The sequence below is a fragment of the Perissodus microlepis genome, chromosome 7 (genome assembly GCF_051167445.1).
Source record: "Perissodus microlepis isolate ML-2025 ecotype Zambia chromosome 7, ASM5116744v1, whole genome shotgun sequence".
Classification (NCBI taxonomy): Eukaryota; Metazoa; Chordata; class Actinopteri; order Cichliformes; family Cichlidae; genus Perissodus; species Perissodus microlepis.
This window is the reverse complement of record NC_140467.1, coordinates 63,534,630-63,552,532: the sequence shown is the minus strand read 5'-3', so window position 1 is coordinate 63,552,532 and position 17,903 is coordinate 63,534,630. Positions and strand designations below refer to the sequence as shown.

The following is a 17,903-nucleotide window of genomic DNA, read 5'->3' as shown; positions in this document are numbered from 1 at the left end:
AAAAAAAGTAAAAGTGCTGTAAAGTAAAAGTTGTTATCATAAGTGTGCGTTCACATGCTGCCCTGTGATTGGTTGATTAGATACGAGTGTAATAAACATGAAATTCTTCTTCTTCTTGTAATAAAATAACTGCAGCTCGAAGTTAAACCATTAAAATAAAATATCTAAAATATTGTATTTACCTCACGATGTGGTGACGACAGGATCATCTTCAGCTCTTCAGCAGCTTTTACACGTTTAGTCGTGTTGAAACAAATAATTAAAGTGTTTGGAGAGGTCTTTTAATAATCAGCGGCTCTTTCAGAGTTCCAGATTCTCCCTGAAATCTTCCAGAATAAAAGCGGTGATATTCTGCCTTGTCTCTGAGCTGCTGGATTTATCTGTGTGCATTTCTCTCTTTCTTTATGAACCTTATCTCGTGGATCAGTCGGCCTCTCCCTTTGTACTGTGCAGGTTTCTGTTGGTCTTATGCAGCTCTGACTTGTGAAGCTTTGGAGGCTTTGAACATCCTCCCTGCTCATTGAAATTACCTGTGAGCTCTCAGAATCAAACCGGCTTCCTCGGCGTGTTCTGAAGTTTCTCACATGTTGTAGTCTCAGTGGTTTCCATGCTAATGCTAACGGAGCGAGGAGTTAATGTTGTGTTTTATTACGTATTTCAGCAAACCTCACAGAGTCAACATATTCCTCCTGAAAGCTAAGAAGTAAAACGTCATCCCAACTCTTTTAATATTTCAACAGTCGCAAGAATTTAATACGTGAAATGAAAACTGAAGGCCTTTGGATGAAAGCGCTCTGATCTAAATCACCAAATCTCTCAAACTGGAAAATTAATTGGATTAATCTTAATATTTAATTAGTAAAAAATAAAATATTTAGGCTTCTCTGTTTGCTCCGCACGTCTCAAAAACACGCTGAAAATCACCTTTAAGCTTTGCTGCTTTACACGCTCGTGCGTCTGTGACGCTTTGACCCAGTTTCTCCAGCTTTGCTGACAGTTACAGTCGAGCAGCACGGTGCACTGAGGGAAGGTTCATCCAGGTGCACATTCAGGTGTTCACAAGCAAAGCAGCAGTTCTGAGTTACTGATGGCTTCCATTACAATAGCTGGCCTGTGTTAACTTTGTAATGAGTAATCAGAGTAAATGATGGAGAATAAACCAGTAAACGATACACAGCACAAGATGTACTGGCTGGTTTACCAAAACATTTCTTATAACTTTAACTGAAACCAGCTAATTGTTTCTAATTGTTTTCTAATTTGTGATGGAGCATTGTTACAAAGTCTAATGCAGGAGGCTAACATCGTTGAGCTAGCCTCCTGCATTATTTGGTCACATTATTTACTTATAACTAAATAAGTATCAACTTTACATAAATGTATCTACTGCTCTCACCTGAAACACAGTAAAACAGCAGCTCTGTGTTACTGATGGCCTCCATTACAATAGCTGGCCTGTGTTACCTTTGTTACCTCATGTGTAATCAGAGTAAATGATGGAGAATAAACCAGTAAACGATACACAGCACAAGATGTACTGGCTGGTTTATGATGGAGCAGTTTTACAAAGTCTAATGCAGGAGGCTAACATCGTTTAGCTAGCCTCCTGCATTATTTGGTCACATTATTTACTTATAACTAAATAAGTATCAACTTTACATAAATGTATCTACTGCTCTCACCTGAAACACAGTTAAACAGCAGCTCTGGGTTAATGATGGCTTCCATTACAATAGCTGGCCTGCGTTTCTTTTTGCCGCTGCCACCTACTGGTGAAACTAAATATCACTTTAACACCACATCAGATGGGAGCAAACGAGCTGTTTGCGCTGTGCTATGATGTAATGATGTAAACTACTGTCATAACAAAAGCAAAACGAGGGGAGCACGACTACATTCAAAGAACAAGAACAAGAATTCTCAGCCTTGTTTTTAACACTCAGGGTGACACAATACCAAACCCCATTATCCAAACTCTCGGCATCACTTAACACCGGATAAAAGAGCTGAGATCCGCAGCTTTGTTGTTGGTGTGAATGTGAGGAAGAAGATAATCCAGCTGTGATCCCTGATAATGCTGAGTAATTACAGAGTGAGAAGAGAGCCCGTTTTACACCATGACACGGTTGGAAATGTGTATTTGGTGAAGTCTAACTGTTAGTGACACACTTTTATTGATCTGTCGGATGAACAAATCTGCAGTGATGCAGCAGTAACTGAGCCTGTGGGCGTTTATCCATACGCGCCATCAGTGCGTCCAACCAGTGAGGCTGCTTTACTCTGACGTGATGCTTACAAAATAAGTGATGACATTTCTTTGACAGACGCGATGATGAAAGGACATTAATGGTAATGGAGTGACGCTTTTATGTTTCTTGTGTCATAACTTAAAAGTTATTATATGCACAGCGTCACGTTTTTGTCAAACATCAGATGCGCCCTGCATTTTGATTTTTTTTACAAAAGTCAGAGCCTTTTTGAGGGGAAATATCTCTGCAACAGTTCAGCTCTCAGTGGAGTCCTCCGGGAAAAACATTTCAACTCAGTGACAGGAAGTAAACAAGATGAAGAGGGATGTGTGCGACCTTCAGTCACCACAGCCTCAAACCGTCAGCACGGACCGCAGAACTCGGAGAAGCTCGGAGACGTAACGAGGGCCGAGCCTGCCGGGAGCCAAGTATGCAAATGAGGCGATTCTTGGCGGCGCTCCGTCCTCTCTCAAACACCCGGAGCTAACAATGGCTGTTACATAAGATCCATCAGTGTAATCTGGATTTCACCAGCTGAGATTTGGAGGTCAGGCAAACAGGAGCCAGCTGCTGCTGATCACACAGAAGAATCACATCTGTGTGATTTTACTGTTATGTTTATTTCCCTCTGCAGGTTTCACAAAAATACACTGAATTTGTGGAAAACCGTGTTTATTTTTATTTTAACTTATTTGCATTTTTCTGTGTAATTTTGAGTATGTATTATGTTAACACATGCTTTTATTTTATTGATTTATTTATTTTCTCCCCCTTTTAATCTGCAATGGTTCAGTCCAGAATCTATTTGGGCTGTGGCTCAACCAATTAACTGTCACCACCTCAACTGGTCAGCTGGTTTATTTGTGAAGGTGTGATTGGTCCATGTGGATTTTTTTCTGTTTCCTGTTTTTTATTTAAAGATGCCGAAACGCGTCGGTCACTTAATAAATCTGTTCCCGGTTACTTTAAGCATCGGTGGAGTGTTCATGTCATCAAATGCTTACATACAAGTTTTTTTTTAAGAATTTTTTTTTTTTTTTTTGTCTTTTTTGTTATATTTGACTGTGCAATAATCACTGTGCAACATACTCACTCAAATGAGCAATCCTATTTATCCATATTGTATATTCTGTATCTATATATGTGTATATATGGTGTATTTATGCTTCTATCCTTACTCTCTTTCCCCTTAATGTATCTGTAACATGCAACATCTCTCGGTGCTTTGCTACTGGAAACTGAATTTCCCGGAGGAACCCACCCGAGGGATTAATAAAGTTTCATCTAATCTAATCTAATCTAAAAACAGGAAACATTAGCCAACAACATAAATAATATTTAAACCCAAACAAACAGGTCATAAACCCGGAGGATTAAAAGCAAGAGTGGACACGTTAGCTCAGCTGAAAAACACGAACGATCCGTTCGGCTCTGAGCAGAAATGTTGACCTAAAATAATATTATTGCAAAGCTGCTCCGTTCTTCAGCATGGAAACCTGCTGCTGACGTGGATGAGCTTCATGTGAAGTCTGACAATCACAGTGTCGAGTTCCTGCTTTGTAACTCACTGAATGCACAGAGCGCCAAATAAAGTCTGCGACTCCACACAAACACATGTGGGTACGAGGTGGGTCGGTCCATTGGTAACATTGGGTTTTTGTATGCGTGTTTGCAGTACTGGACAGATTTCTACCTGCAGTGGAACACGTCCGACTATCCAGGCGTGACCAACGTCAGGTTCCCCGACAGCCAGATCTGGAGGCCCGACATCCTGCTGTACAACAGGTACCTGTGTGCTGCGGGATAGCAGCCGAACCACTCGGTAACGGAGCTGGGAAGAGATTACTCCATCTTTGTTCTCACAGAATAAATGTATCCCAGTGTGTTAGCTGCACAGCTGATAACCTCTAACCCGATCTTTAGAGCAGGACGTACAGACTAAAGTTTCCTGGTGTAGCTGCCCCAAGTATGAAAAATGTCAGAACGGAGATGGAGCGTCACGATCGTTCGTCTTCTGGTTGATTTGCAAAGTTTCTGAAAGAAATCAATAAACCAGAAATCAGTCTGTCTCCTGGTGGAAGCCAAAGACATCTCTCAGTTTGAGGTTTTATTTCTTTGTTGCCGAGTCAGCCCTCCTGTTATAGATGCTAAAGTTAGGCTCTCTCCTGTAAGCATGAACACCTCGCTGTTAACATCGGGGCTGTGGGAGGCTCTCTGCTGGTGGCGCTTCAGCTCATTAACCGAGCTGCAAAGTTTGATCCTTGGAAGTGGAGGGGGTGGGTGGTTGTCAGAGGGAATATTGACCCGGCTGGTTTTAATGAGACAGACCCAGCTCACAGGACCAGAGCCTGACGGTGAATGATTATCAGCCAGTGGGTTCACTTTTACAGCAAACTTCCTGTCTGCCATTTCTGTTGGATGAGACCTTATAACATTTAGCTTTGCATCGCTGTACTTCAGTCTTATTACATGTTGGCTGGACACATTCATCGATACCGATACATCTGCATCTGAGCTTTTATTGGCAGATGGCTCCAGTTCTCCCACAGCAGGAGGGACTGTACAATCAAAAATCCATAAAAACTGAAAATGTTGTGGTTTTAAACCAGCGAATTATCATTTTTTAAAATGGAAGTTTCCATAAATAACAAGAAGGACACTGAGAACCCAGACCTCCACCCGGGCAGCTCGCTCAGAGGTCAGAGGTAAAATGTGACATGATATACTTGGATGCAAACTATAAAGTGATATTTAGAATGTACCAGTATCATTGTCTATATGCTGTCAATGCAAACAATGTCAGTAAAAAACACCTCTGTATAGCATTATTATCACTTTGACCTTCAGGTCAATCTACTGACCTTGAAGGAAAAGTCAAAGGTCACATGATATTTTGAATTTTCATATGGTACTTTCTATATGTTGAAAATACACAGCACAATCATAGTTTCTAAGTTTTAAAGCTTTTTGTCAATTTTCCACCAATAAATCTTTAAGTTGACCTTTGAGATCTCGCTGAACAAAACTCTTCCAGCCATCGAGAGAATGACACGCAAACGCTCAAAGCCACTGACAGGGCGATGACTCATGTTCCCAAACTATTGTCTGCTGGAAAATCATCGGGGATGTCATTAACAGATCCCATTCATCTAAATATTTCTGAAGACTGTGTGTACTCCTGCTTCTGGGTCCAAACTACTCCGCGTTTAAAACGGCTGTTGTGTTTTTAACATGTTGTAATGTTTGGTATCTTGTTCTATTTAATCTCAAAAAGCCCCTAAAAACAGTCAGTGATCACTGTCGGCCTCTCTCGGTTTTTATTACTGCTCTTCATTTTAAAGCTCAGTTTTTAAAACCTTACAATGTAGCTCCAGCCCAGCCCATGCAGCAGTATATGAATGACTAACCTCATATTGTGGATGGATTATCTCAGTTGTTCTCCTGACTGAAGTTTGGTCCGTTTACAGCATCCTGCCATGCGATTGCATTTGTCTCTAACCATCAGGAACCGTCACGTTAACTTTTATCCAGTGGAAAAAAGTTAGCGTTCATCCTCCAGCTTCACTGTGTTTATGTTATGCTAACATAGCTGTGTCGCTAGCGGTCACGTAGCACATCATTATATACCAGCTAGCCCAACTTCAGTAACCCTACAAACGTCACTGCTGTTTAGTTTTCTGTCTTCATTTATGTTGGAAGTGACAGCAGAGCTGTACGTTTTAATTTATTCAGAAACCTCTCAGTCAGAACATGCTATATCATGTTTAGGTGGAAGCTAGCGAGCTAACTTCCTGCTAACTTCTAACTCTGTCATGGATGCCTGGATGTTAAACTTAATTGTTACACCTGGTAAATCAGCAACGCTGATCATTTTATTAAAGATGTAAAAGTTTGTAACTCTCAGTGACGCCGCAGTGATCGTTTGGCTTTGGGACCTGAAGCGGAGTTTGAGCCTGGAAATGGCTAATGACGCCAGACTTACAGACCAGATATTGGACAAGCCTGATCCAAGCCGGCTCCACGCCCCGACTTGTATTCAACTGTTCCTGAAACACTGGACAGTCCACGAGGCCCACGTCCACGCCCCTGTGCGTCAGGAGTGTTTTGGGTTATGAGCAGGACCTACACAATTTAGGCAGGTGGTTTAATTGTTGTGGTTGATTGGTTTATACTACCAGCATGTTCTATGTCTGCTCTGGGCTCTCCTTCCAATTAGTTCCAACAATAAAACCTCCACAGAAGGCCCTGAGAGATTTCTCTCTTCAGCCGTCAGAGCCGTCCCGGCAAGCTTCTCTCGCCGCCGAGGAACAGCTGACATGTTTGGAGCTTCTTCCCAGAGTCTGAGCTCCTTGTGGGCTGAGCTCTGATGAACACAGAGTGACAAGGAAGGACATTTAACAAGAGCATTTTTGTAAACAAAACATTAAAAAGGAGAAAGTTCTGAAGCAATAAAGTCATTTAATAATAATATTTTTCGGCTCATAAGCATCACTGCAGGTAAAATGAACCCTGACGACGTCTGTAAGAATTAGTGGACATTATTTAAATATTAATTTTATTCGATGGAGATGTGGTTTATGTTTCAGTGAAGAGTTTCTAATGAAGGTCAGAGGTATAAATGCACAGCTCTGTGTGTCCGAGGCTGCACGTGTACAGAACACGTGTGTGCGTGTTCGGCTGTCGTCTTGATGAAACTATGATTTGCTCAACGCTCATGGCTGCTGACGGACCCTGACTGTGGATCTGTCTCTGCCCACAGCGCTGATGAAAGGTTCGATGCTTCATTCCACACCAACATCCTGGTCAACTCCACAGGCTACTGCCAGTACCTGCCGCCAGGTAACACACAAGCCCCTCCCAACAACAACAACTACACAGTCCTGAATTTACCTCTAATCACAGCTGTTTAACATTAACAGGAGTTTGTGGTTCTACTTATTCAATGATGCTGAAGTGACTACAGATTTATAAAAAAGCTTCTCCATCCATCTAATTTCATAATTCAGGGTGAATATTTTTAATAAAAATAAAATGCATCCCTTTGTTTCAGAGTCTTTCACTGTTGTTCACAGTGCGATGGTGGAAGCAGCAGGACGTCACACAGACTGGATTTTCAATTTTAACTCCGATGTTTGATTCAGATAATTAAACTCTGGACTTCCTGTTACTTCTTATTTCATAGAGCTAGTCACACCATCGTCTACTGATATTTTTACTGAGCCAGTAAATAACATATGCAAGAGTGAATAGGGCTGTGAAAAGCATTTTTATCAAAGTGTGTGTGTGTGTGTGTGTGTGTGTGTGTGTGTGTGTGTGTGTGTGTGTGTGTGTGTGTGTTGGTGGGGGCTTCAACATGAGGTCCCGAGGTCATCTGGAGCAGCGGTCTCCAACCTTTTTTGCACCACGGACCGGTTTATGCCCGACAGTATTTTCATGGACCGGCCTTTAAGGTGTCGCGGATAAATACAACAAAATAAAACTAGTACCGGTACCGAAAAAAAAGATTTATTCCTAACACACGTGAAAAGACCCAGGAAAACAGAGTAAACGATAAAAACGATAACAAAATAACGCTGAAAACCGATAAAAACCCTGAAAACTATACATTTCACACCTGAGCCTCAACTCTCGCTGCCCGGTACCAAACGACTCACGGACCGGTACCGGTCTGAGGCCCGGGGGTTGGGGACCGCTGATCTGGAGGAGTTATGGTCGTGATTCACAGCCCGAGACTCACGTTGTCTTTTAGCGCAGCGCTGATTGAAAGATGATTCTGGGATGTTTGTCCCTGTTTTTAAATTGATTCAGTCACAAAGAGCACCGTGAAATGAGAAAAACTGATGCTTTACAGTAAAAGACAAACAATATGCATCTGCAAATGATTTAAAGCTGAACTGTAATGATCCAGAAGCAGAAAGAAAAGCCATCGTCCAATCAGAAATCAGTAACAGCTGTTTGGAGACCACAGTCCTGCTGGAGTGTCCTGGAGCAAACCTCCAGGATTACAATGTGAAACTAAAATTTGAGAAGAATTTGCGGGCAGTCCTCCTGCTTCGTTCCATCCACTTGGTCTAATGTAGCAGTGAAGCAGCGCGATGCTACCACCAGCATGCCTGACAGCTGTTACGCTGGTCTCGGGTTTGACAGCCTCACCTTTACTCCTCCAATCAAACCTCTTGTTACTGTGGACGTGTGACTCAAACTTGAGAAATTACTAAGAATAAATAAATGAATAGGAATTTTCTACATGCTGTAAAAACCTTTCAGAGCACCTTCAGCTCCAGCCTGCTGCCCTCTAAAATAATCTAATCCATATTTGCCCCCATGTTTTACCCCGGGTCTCACCCTCAGGTGTTCTGTATATTTAATGGTGTTTCTTCCTCACTGTAGGCGTCAGCTCATGCTGCGGCGGCGTCCTGATTCCTCCCCGGGATCATTAAACATTCATCTTTTTTCCAGCTCATCCACGCGGAGTTAATGCCAAGCAAACAGCAGCGATGTGATTCTCCGAGGGAGGCTGCGCTCCTTTTCCTGTTTACATGAGAAATAACTTCCTTTTATTGCTTTCTGGTCTCTGCATCTGTAAAATCAATCAGTGGGTGAGGTTCACAGCTTGTCTTCTCTGTGACGGCGTCTGCGCTCACATATGCTGCTTTCTGTTTGCCGTCTCTGTTGTTCCTGCGTTTCCCTCTTTGACCGGAGACCTCGTTGCTGCTTTGTGTGATTTGAAATTGATTTTGTGTCAAATACAAACTGTAATCTCAGCTGTGCTCACCGTCCCCCGCTTCCTTTTCCCTCGAGCACAGTAACAGCTGTCCTGTCCTGTATTTCAGTCTTCTTCTTGTTTTTTTCCACCTTTGACTGAAGCTTGTTTTAACAGCACTCGTCTGAATGTCCGTCTCTGCTTCAGGAATATTTAAGAGCACCTGTTACATCGACGTCCGCTGGTTTCCCTTCGACGTGCAGCGCTGTGACCTCAAGTTTGGCTCGTGGACGTACGGCGGCTGGTCTCTGGACCTGCAGATGATTGAGGCTGACATCACCGGATACATCGCCAACGGAGAGTGGGACCTCGTGGGTAAGACACATCGGCATCTTCACACATGTAGAACAACAACGCTCGCGTGGCTTTGGATGCCGTCTGTCTCGGGTCCAGCTCCTGTCAGACAAACCGAGCACAGACCAAACCTAAAGCAGACTAACAAAGACCCGTCCTGTCCTGATAGACGTCTGCTGATATGTTTCCCCATCAGGCCTCTTTGATCAGGACTGTATGCACGAACCTAAGGTAATAGTAAAAGATGAGCTGGATGCAGGAAGAGCAAACAGCCTCGGTCAGATGTTTCCGCGGCTCCCAGCAGTCCTGATCTAACCCGCAGCAGCTGGAGGATAAAAATTAGAACTTTTTGAGCTCATTTCACGGCAGGATTCCCACTGAGACAGTGAGCAGCAGCAGGTTCGGGGCAACGCAGACAAGTTGTTTTAATTAGTTTACATCCAGGATCTTCCTCCTGCCAGCGACAGCGTGTCTCCACCGGCTGTCTGCTGCGGAGGAACAGGGTTTCATATCGGCGCTCCCATCCAGCATTAACGCGTTGGTAATTAAATCCTCCTCCGAGCGCGGCGGCCTGAAGGGCAGGCAGCTCGATGACCCTGAAGCAGAGCCTCCGCTGCATTGGCTCATTTTTATAACGCACAATACTCACAACACACCAGATCACACATGAGCACTGATTGACATTGTATTATTTTATCCATCACTCTGCACGTGGGGAGTCCCGGTTCCTCCTGAACAGATGACACAGTTTCAGGTTTTAAGCTGCCTGATTGCCTGCGTGCTGCAGAGCGCTCAGGATCACCCGAGCAGCTCTGGAGGTTTACAAATGCATGTCTTTGTCTCGCCTGCAGCCTCCTCCTGCTGCCTCTTTGATCCGTACACAAAGCATTCCAAGGAAAACCAAGGAAGAGGCCGAGAAGTTGTGTGAAGTTCTTTAGTTTCAGATCCAAAGCTCCAGTCTGTTGAATATTGTGACTCACATGATATTTGACCAAACGCTTCATGTCCTGCTTGGACTCTGAGGCGTGCAGACGCCTTTCAGCACAGCTCCTGTTTTTAGGTGCTTGTACTTCTCCAGTGGGTGAGCAGGAGTCCCTCTTTAATTCACAGCGTTGTGTGAACATGTGGGACAAAGAAAACAGGATAACAGTTTTTGAAAGTCACCACAGCCACCGGAGAACGGTCGATGGGCCACATGAGGTGGAAATCTGCAAGTCTTTGCAGATTTTTGTGAAATGCAGTAAAATAATTACCATAAATGAGAGAAAAGCAGTTACAGTGAAGAGCAGGAACCTTCTAGTAACCGCAGTGTGATGCTCAGAGAGCTCCTTGGTGTTTCAGGACATCTGCAGCTCAGCTGATGGACTCATTTCTACTGAAGACAACTGATTACAAAGCATCAGCTCCAACAAAAGGTAACAGTTTTAAAGGTTATTGGGGGAAGGCGGGGCTTCCTCTAGTGTACACTGAAATAAAACGCGTCCTTCAGGTGTTCGGAGCATCAGCCAGGTTTAACGTCAGGGTTCGTTATGTGTTTCTGAATCTCTCTGAACTATTAGATGGAGACAATAACTGTCTCAGCAGCAGCTTTGCTCTCTGCACGCCTCAACAACAACAAAAACACTTCCTGTTTACGGCCCTCATGGTACTTCACTGCCCACTCAGAAGCCTGGAAATCCTATACTCGGATTCAATTCAATTTTATTTATATAGCGCCAAATCACAACAAAAGTCGCCTCAAGGCGCTTCATAGATACAGAGAAAAACCCAACAATCATATGACCCCCTATGAGCAAGCACTTTGGTGACAGTGGGAAGGAAAAACTCCCTTTTAACAGGAAGAAACCTCCGGCAGAACCAGGCTCAGGGAGGGGCGGGGCCATCTGTTGCGACCGGTTGGGGTGAGAGAAGGAAGACAGGATAAAGACATGCTGTGGAAGAGAGACAGAGGTTAATAACAGATATGATTCAATGCAGAGAGGTCTGTTAACACATAGTGAGTGAGAAAGGTGACTGGAAAGGAAAAACTCAATGCATCATGGGAATCCCCAGCAGCCTACGTCTATTGCAGCATAACTAAGGGAGGATTCAGGGTCACCTGGTCCAGCCCTAACTATATGCTTTAGCAAAAAGGAAAGTTTGAAGCCTAATCTTGAAAGTAGAGATAGTTTCTGTCTCCTGAATCCAAACTGGAAGCTGGTTCCACAGAAGAGGGGCCTGAAAACTGAAGGCTCTGCCTCCCATTCTACTTTTAAATACTCTAGGAACAACAAGTAGGCCTGCAGAGCGAAAGCGAAGTGCTCTAATAGGGTGATATGGTACTACAAGGTCATTAAGATAAGATGGGGCCTGATTATTTAAGACCTTGTATGTGAGGAGCAGGATTTTGAATTCTGGATTTAACAGGAAGCCAAAACAGGAGAAATCTGCTCTCTCTTTCTAGTCCCTGTCAGGACTCTTGCTGCAGCATTTTGGATTAGCTGAAGGCTTTTCAGGGAGTTTTTAGGACTTCCTGATAATAATGAATTGCAGTCGTCCAGCCTGGAAGTAATAAATGCATGAACTAGTTTTTCAGCATCACTCTGAGACAGGATATTTCTAACTTTAGAGATGTTGCACAAATGGAAGAAAGCAGTCTTACATATTTGTTTAATATGTGCGTTGAAGGACATGTCCTGGTCAAAAATGACTCCAAGGTTCCTCACAGTGTTACTGGAGGCAGGGCTGGACTGGGACAAAAAATCGTCCCGGGCATTTTGACTAGAGACCGGCCCACCAGGTATTATAGGAAAAACCATAAAGCCTTTGAATGAAAACAAACGCTGTTGTCACAGTGATGTACACTGTCTTGTTGGTATATGCATCAGTCTAATAAACTTAAACCTGCACCATCCTCCCTATTCTGGTATTCTAAACAGTACCCGAAAGTAGACTGTTGGTCGAGTTAACCTCCTGAACTATCTACAACACACGGTGAAAACCTGAAATTAAGACAGAGAAGACTAGAGGTGAGACATGATCATTACTGATTACTGATGACAGATTTAGATATATTTTCATAAACCATTCATTTGCCACATCAATAAACAGCATGGCAGGGCAAAATATTTTTTCTAACATGGCAACCTTTAAAAAGTGAAAGGAGACAGAAAGACAGGTGAGAAAGAATAAAACTTAATTGACTTTTTGATGGCATTTTACACACAGTACTGGTACAGTATCTAGAAAATGTGGGAAAATACTGGCATCATATACAGTACTTAGCTACTTCTGAAGAAATTATGATGGGACCCTAAAAAATTACTATGTACAATAATGGATTTCTATACATTTTACATCAGATGAAAACGTTTGTTGTAAGATTCAGATAATTATTTGTTAAAAGCGAGACATTTTAAATGAGAATAAGAAAGAAAAGTATGTCTTTGTGCCCCCCTCTCCCTGTTAATGGCCTACCTGCCCCCTGGCAACACTTTGCTAGACCCGCCCCTGCACAGTTACCAGCTGTCAGCTACTTAGAAAAGGATCCTGGTGTTATTTGTCTCTCAGAAACAGTTCATAACTTCCCTTCAACTCATTCATGTCACCTAAAAGGTAAACCTGTTTCTCCATCACCTGTTCAGCTCTGATGATTCAGTAAGGACATCTCCTGGTTTCATCTTCATGTTTCCCTCTCACCACATATCCAAACCAACATCATGACCAGCAGCTTTACAGCTGTGGCTCCAGCAAACATCAGCTGATACCAGAAATTAATATTAAATAAATTCTAACAACAACTTTTTCATTGTAGCTGAAGTCCGGGACAAACTGTGTTTCTTTTCACCTCAATACGAAACGCATAATATTTTCTCTGAATACGAGACGATTCCTTTTTTTACGGGACGGTTGGAAACTCTAATAACTAACCTTATAAATAAAATAAGATAAAACAAGTTCAACATCAATAACATCATAGCACCCGCCCAGCAGTATAGAAACTCCATCATGCTAGCTAGCACGCAGTACGAGTTATTGTAACTGACTGTAAAAAGTCAGCATAACGAAAATAAACTCCACCTAAACTTGGTTTATATCTGACCCAGATAGACTGCAGGTCATAACTTCTTACCTGAAGTTCAGTTCACCGCCTCGGGTCTCTGCTCCTCCTGCCTTTCTGTCATCCACCTGCCAGCGTGTTGCATCTGCTGGCCTCCACCACTTGCTAATGTTACTGAATCTGTGGAAGCTCCGCAATAGCCACCACCAAACAACTGAGTTATTTTTTCACATCTCCCTTCATCTGGCCAATCCACCACCTTTCACTGTCAATAAAAACGAAAAATCACCAACGTGCATACCAGTCCAGCTATGACTGGAGGCCAAGGTAATGCCATCCAGAGTAAGAATCTGCTTAGATACCATATTTCTAAGATTTTCAGGGCCGAGTACAATAACCTCAGTTTGATCTGAATTAAGAAGCAGAAAGTTAGCGGCCATCCAGGTCTTTATGTCTTTAAGACATTCCTGCAGTTTAACTCATTGGTGTGTGTTATCTGGCTTCATGGACAGATAGAGCTGGGTGTCATCTGCATAGCAGTGAAAATGTTTGCTATGTCTTCTAATGATGCTGCCTAAGGGAAGCATGTATAATGTAAACAGAATTGGTCCTAGCACTGAACCCTGTGGAACTCCATAATTAACCTCAGTGTGTGAAGAGGACTCTCCATTTACATGTACAAACTGGAGTCTATTAGATAGATATGATACAAACCACTGCAGCACAGTACCTGTAACACCTACAGCATGTTCTAATCGCTCTAATAGGATATTATGGTCGACAGTATCGAACGCTGCACTGAGGTCTAGCAGGACAAGCACAGAGATGAGTCCACTGTCAGAGGCCATAAGAAGATCATTTGTAACCTTCACTAAAGCTGTTTCTGTGCTGTGATGAGCTCTGAAACCTGACTGAAACTCTTCAAATAAACCATTCCTCTGCAGATGATCTGTTAGCTGTTTGACAACTACTCTTTCAAGGATTTTTGATATGAAAGGAAGGTTGGAGATTGGCCTATAATTAGCTAAGACTGCTGGGTCTAGAGATGGCTTTTTGAGTAAAGGTTTAACTACAGCCAGCTTGAAGGCCTGTGGTACATAGCCGATTATTAGAGATAGGTTGATCATATTTAAGATCGAAGAATTAATTAATGGCAGGACTTCTTTGAGCAGTTTTGTAGGAATGGGGTCTAAAAGACACGTTGATGGTTTGGAGGAAGTAATTATTGAAGTTAACTCAGAAAGATCAATTGGAGAAAAAGAGTCTAACTTAACATCAATGGTACTAAGAGTAGCTGTAGATAATATTACATCTGTGGGATGATTATTGGTAATTTTTTCTCTAATGATTAAAATTTTATTTGTGAAAAAGTTCATGAAGTCATTACTAGTTAACGTTAAAGGGATGGTTGGCTCAACAGAGCTCTGACTGTTTGTCAGCCTGGCTACAGAGCTGAAGAGAAACCTGGGGTTGTTCTTATTTTCTTCAATCAGTGATGAACAGTAAGATGTTCTGGCTTTGCAGAGGGCTTTCTTATAAAGCAGCAAACTATTTCTCCAGGCTAAATGATGATCCTCTAAATTTGTGACACGCCATTTCCTCTCCAGCTTACGAGTCATCTGCTTTAGGCTACGTGTTTGAGAATTATACCACGGAGTCAGGTACTTCTGATTAGAGACCTTAGTTTTCACAGGAGCTACAGTATCCAGAGTCGTACGTAGTGAGGAGGTGAAATTATTAACAAGATAATCGACCTCTGTTGGGGTAGCGTTCAGATAGCTGCTCTGCTCTGTGTTGGTACAGGGCATTGAAGATGATAACAGTGGGTGGATTATATTCTTAAACTTAGTTACAGCGCTTTCAGAAAGACATCTACTGTGATAAAGTCTACTCTCCACTGCTGTGTAATCAATTATTGTAAATGTAAATGTTATCAGGAAATGATCAGACAGGAGAGGGTTTTCAGGAAACACTGTTAAATGTTCAGTTTCTATGCCATATGTTAAAACAAGATCTAGAGTGTGATTAAAGTGGTGGGTGGGTTCGTTTACAGTTTGAGAGAAGCCAATTGAGTCTAATAACAGATTAAATGCCATGTTGAGGCTGTCATTTTTAGCATCTACATGGATGTTAAAATCACCCACAATAATTATTTTATCTGAGCTGAGAACTAAATCAGATATAAAGTCTGAGAAATCAGAGAGAAACTCTGTGTAAGGCCCAGGTGGACGATAGATGATAACAAGTAAGACTGGTTTCTGAGTTTTACAGCTGGGGTGGACGAGGCTAAGCATCAGGCTTTCAAATGAATTAAAAGTCTGTCTGGGTCTTTGGTTGATTAATAGGCTGGTGTGAAAAATTGCTGCCACACCTCCCCCTCGGCCTGTGCTTCGAGGTTTCTGGTAGTTAGAATGACTCGGGGGTGTTGATTCATTTAAACTAACATAATCATCCTGCTGTAACCAGGTTTCTGTAAGGCAGAGTAAATCGATTTGTTGATCAATTATTAAGTCATGTACTAACAGAGACTTGGAGGAGAGAGACCTAATATTTAATAATCCACATTTCACTGTTTTACTCTTTGGTTCAGATGTGGATACTGTATTGTTCTTTCTTTGTGATTGTTTATGTTTAAGTTGTTTGTTGCTGGTTTTTAGTTTGTTTTTTGTCTGTTTGGGAGCTGACACAGTCTCTGTGGAGATGGGTTTTTGGGGGGTAGCAGGAGGAGAGAAGCTGCAGAGAGGCGTGTAAGACTGCAACTCTACTTCCTGGTCCCAACTCTGGATAGTCATATTTTGGGGGGTTTAATAAATTTGTCCATATTTCTAGAAATGAGAGCTGCTCCATCCAGTGCTACGTGGCTACGTTCACACTGCAGGCAAAAGCGCATCAAATCCGATTTTTTTGACCCTATGCGACTCATATCCGATCATGGTGTGACAGTGTGAACGGCACAAAACCGATATTTTCAAATCCGATCTGGGTCACTTTCGTATGTGATACTGAATCCAATACATATCCGATGTTTTAGAAAGCGACTGCTGTGTGAACGGTCACGTCGCTGACATAAGACAGACGCCAATTATCAGCACCAGAGAAGCGCCCGAGAAGACATCGCGAACGCTTCCTGGCCATCCCGTGTAGATGTCAGTGAAACTGCTGGGAAGACAACGTTGGAGAAACGTGAACATTTTATTTGTACTGTATAATCTGCAGATTCTGACAGAAATCTGCAACTATCCTTTGAAGCACCGCTCCTTTAAAACAGCAATAAGGATCATTATTAGGTTATTTACATTATTATGTAAATAACAAAATAACTTGAAGTAAAAATTGGGAAACGTAAAGTCCGAAGTTTTTATATTAAGGGACATCAGTCAAACAATACTGTTGGTCTGGGTCTAAACAGAGCGCGTTGTGTGTGACGTCTTCTTTTGCGCATGCGGCCGCTTTGAGCGTTCACACTAGAGCGCATTTGCTGTCGCATTTTATTTGTAGTGTGAACAAGCAGACAAAAAAATGGGATTTGATCAAAAAATCGGAATTGAGCATTAAGACCTGCAGAGTGAACGTAGCCCAATTCAGTAATCCTGGCCTCCAGAGCTGCAAATATGCTACATTTGTTACAAGTATCATTATTGCTAAAAGAGGCCGAGGAGTAACTAAACATCTGACACAATGAGCAAGAAAGTGCAGGAGGGACAGGTGAAGTAGCCATGGGGCTAACGAGTCGGCTACGAGCTAAGCTAAGCTAGCGAAACAGTACAGACAATGTTCCCTCTAAGCTATGCACGTGCGAAATTGCGCACTGCTGGCACAGTCTCTGCGCACAGAAAATCTGCGTTGCGCACAAAAAAAAATCTAACCTGAATTGAAATTAAAATGAATACTTTAATAATTCTGTTTTGCAGTGTTAGTCAGTGACTGGCTGCTCCCGTATGGGATCAGAACGATGCCGCCTTATCCCATAGTCCAGCCGTATACGCAGCCAATCAACATCGTTGATAGGCTATGACAGCGTCCTTATGCACCGGAGTTTTAGCGAGCAAAGCGGCTGATGTGGAGTGAAGCCACGTTAATGACAACGTGTACAACCATTGGAGATGTGAGCAGGACAGACGAACAACTGACGGGAAAAGTGTGGACTTTATACCAGTTTTTAAATTGTGTTGATCGGCCACGTAAAACCAGAGTTATGATAAAAATATCTGCAATGTTTGTTTTTCTTCCTGAATACTGTCGTTGTTTATATTTACTGCGGGAAGAAACGGTAAAAACTGCGTTTTATAAGGAAACCGCGCGAAAGCCTGTGAGCAAAAACAACCCCCCACCCCCCTCTCTCTTTCCTATTCGTCCAGAAAAGTACCATGTCGACCAATCAAACAACGATATGGCAACGTGGCGTCTAGTTGTTAAGAAACGGGGGGAAATTTTAGGAGTGACGGCGGTGCTTTGAGATGTGAGAGATTTGCCACATTTAGCACAAATCTTGTGTAGTTAGTGTGTAGTGTAGTCAGTAGTTTTGTTGTGTGTGTCAGAACAACGAGGCGACTGCTGA

The 17,903-nt window shown here is 42.6% G+C and overlaps 1 protein-coding gene across 2 annotated transcripts in view; it reads left to right on the top strand.

Annotated features, from left to right (window-relative positions):
• Positions 1-17,903, top strand: part of LOC146384614 (neuronal acetylcholine receptor subunit alpha-7) — a 67,951-nt gene that overhangs the window by 18,046 nt on the left and 32,002 nt on the right. For both annotated transcript variants that reach the window (XM_084936615.1, XM_084936614.1), the window contains exons 4-6: positions 3,925-4,034; positions 7,009-7,088; positions 9,160-9,327. In XM_084936615.1, coding sequence (XP_084792741.1) covers positions 3,925-4,034; positions 7,009-7,088; positions 9,160-9,327 — 358 coding nt within the window. The remainder of the gene's footprint in view (positions 1-3,924; positions 4,035-7,008; positions 7,089-9,159; positions 9,328-17,903) is intronic.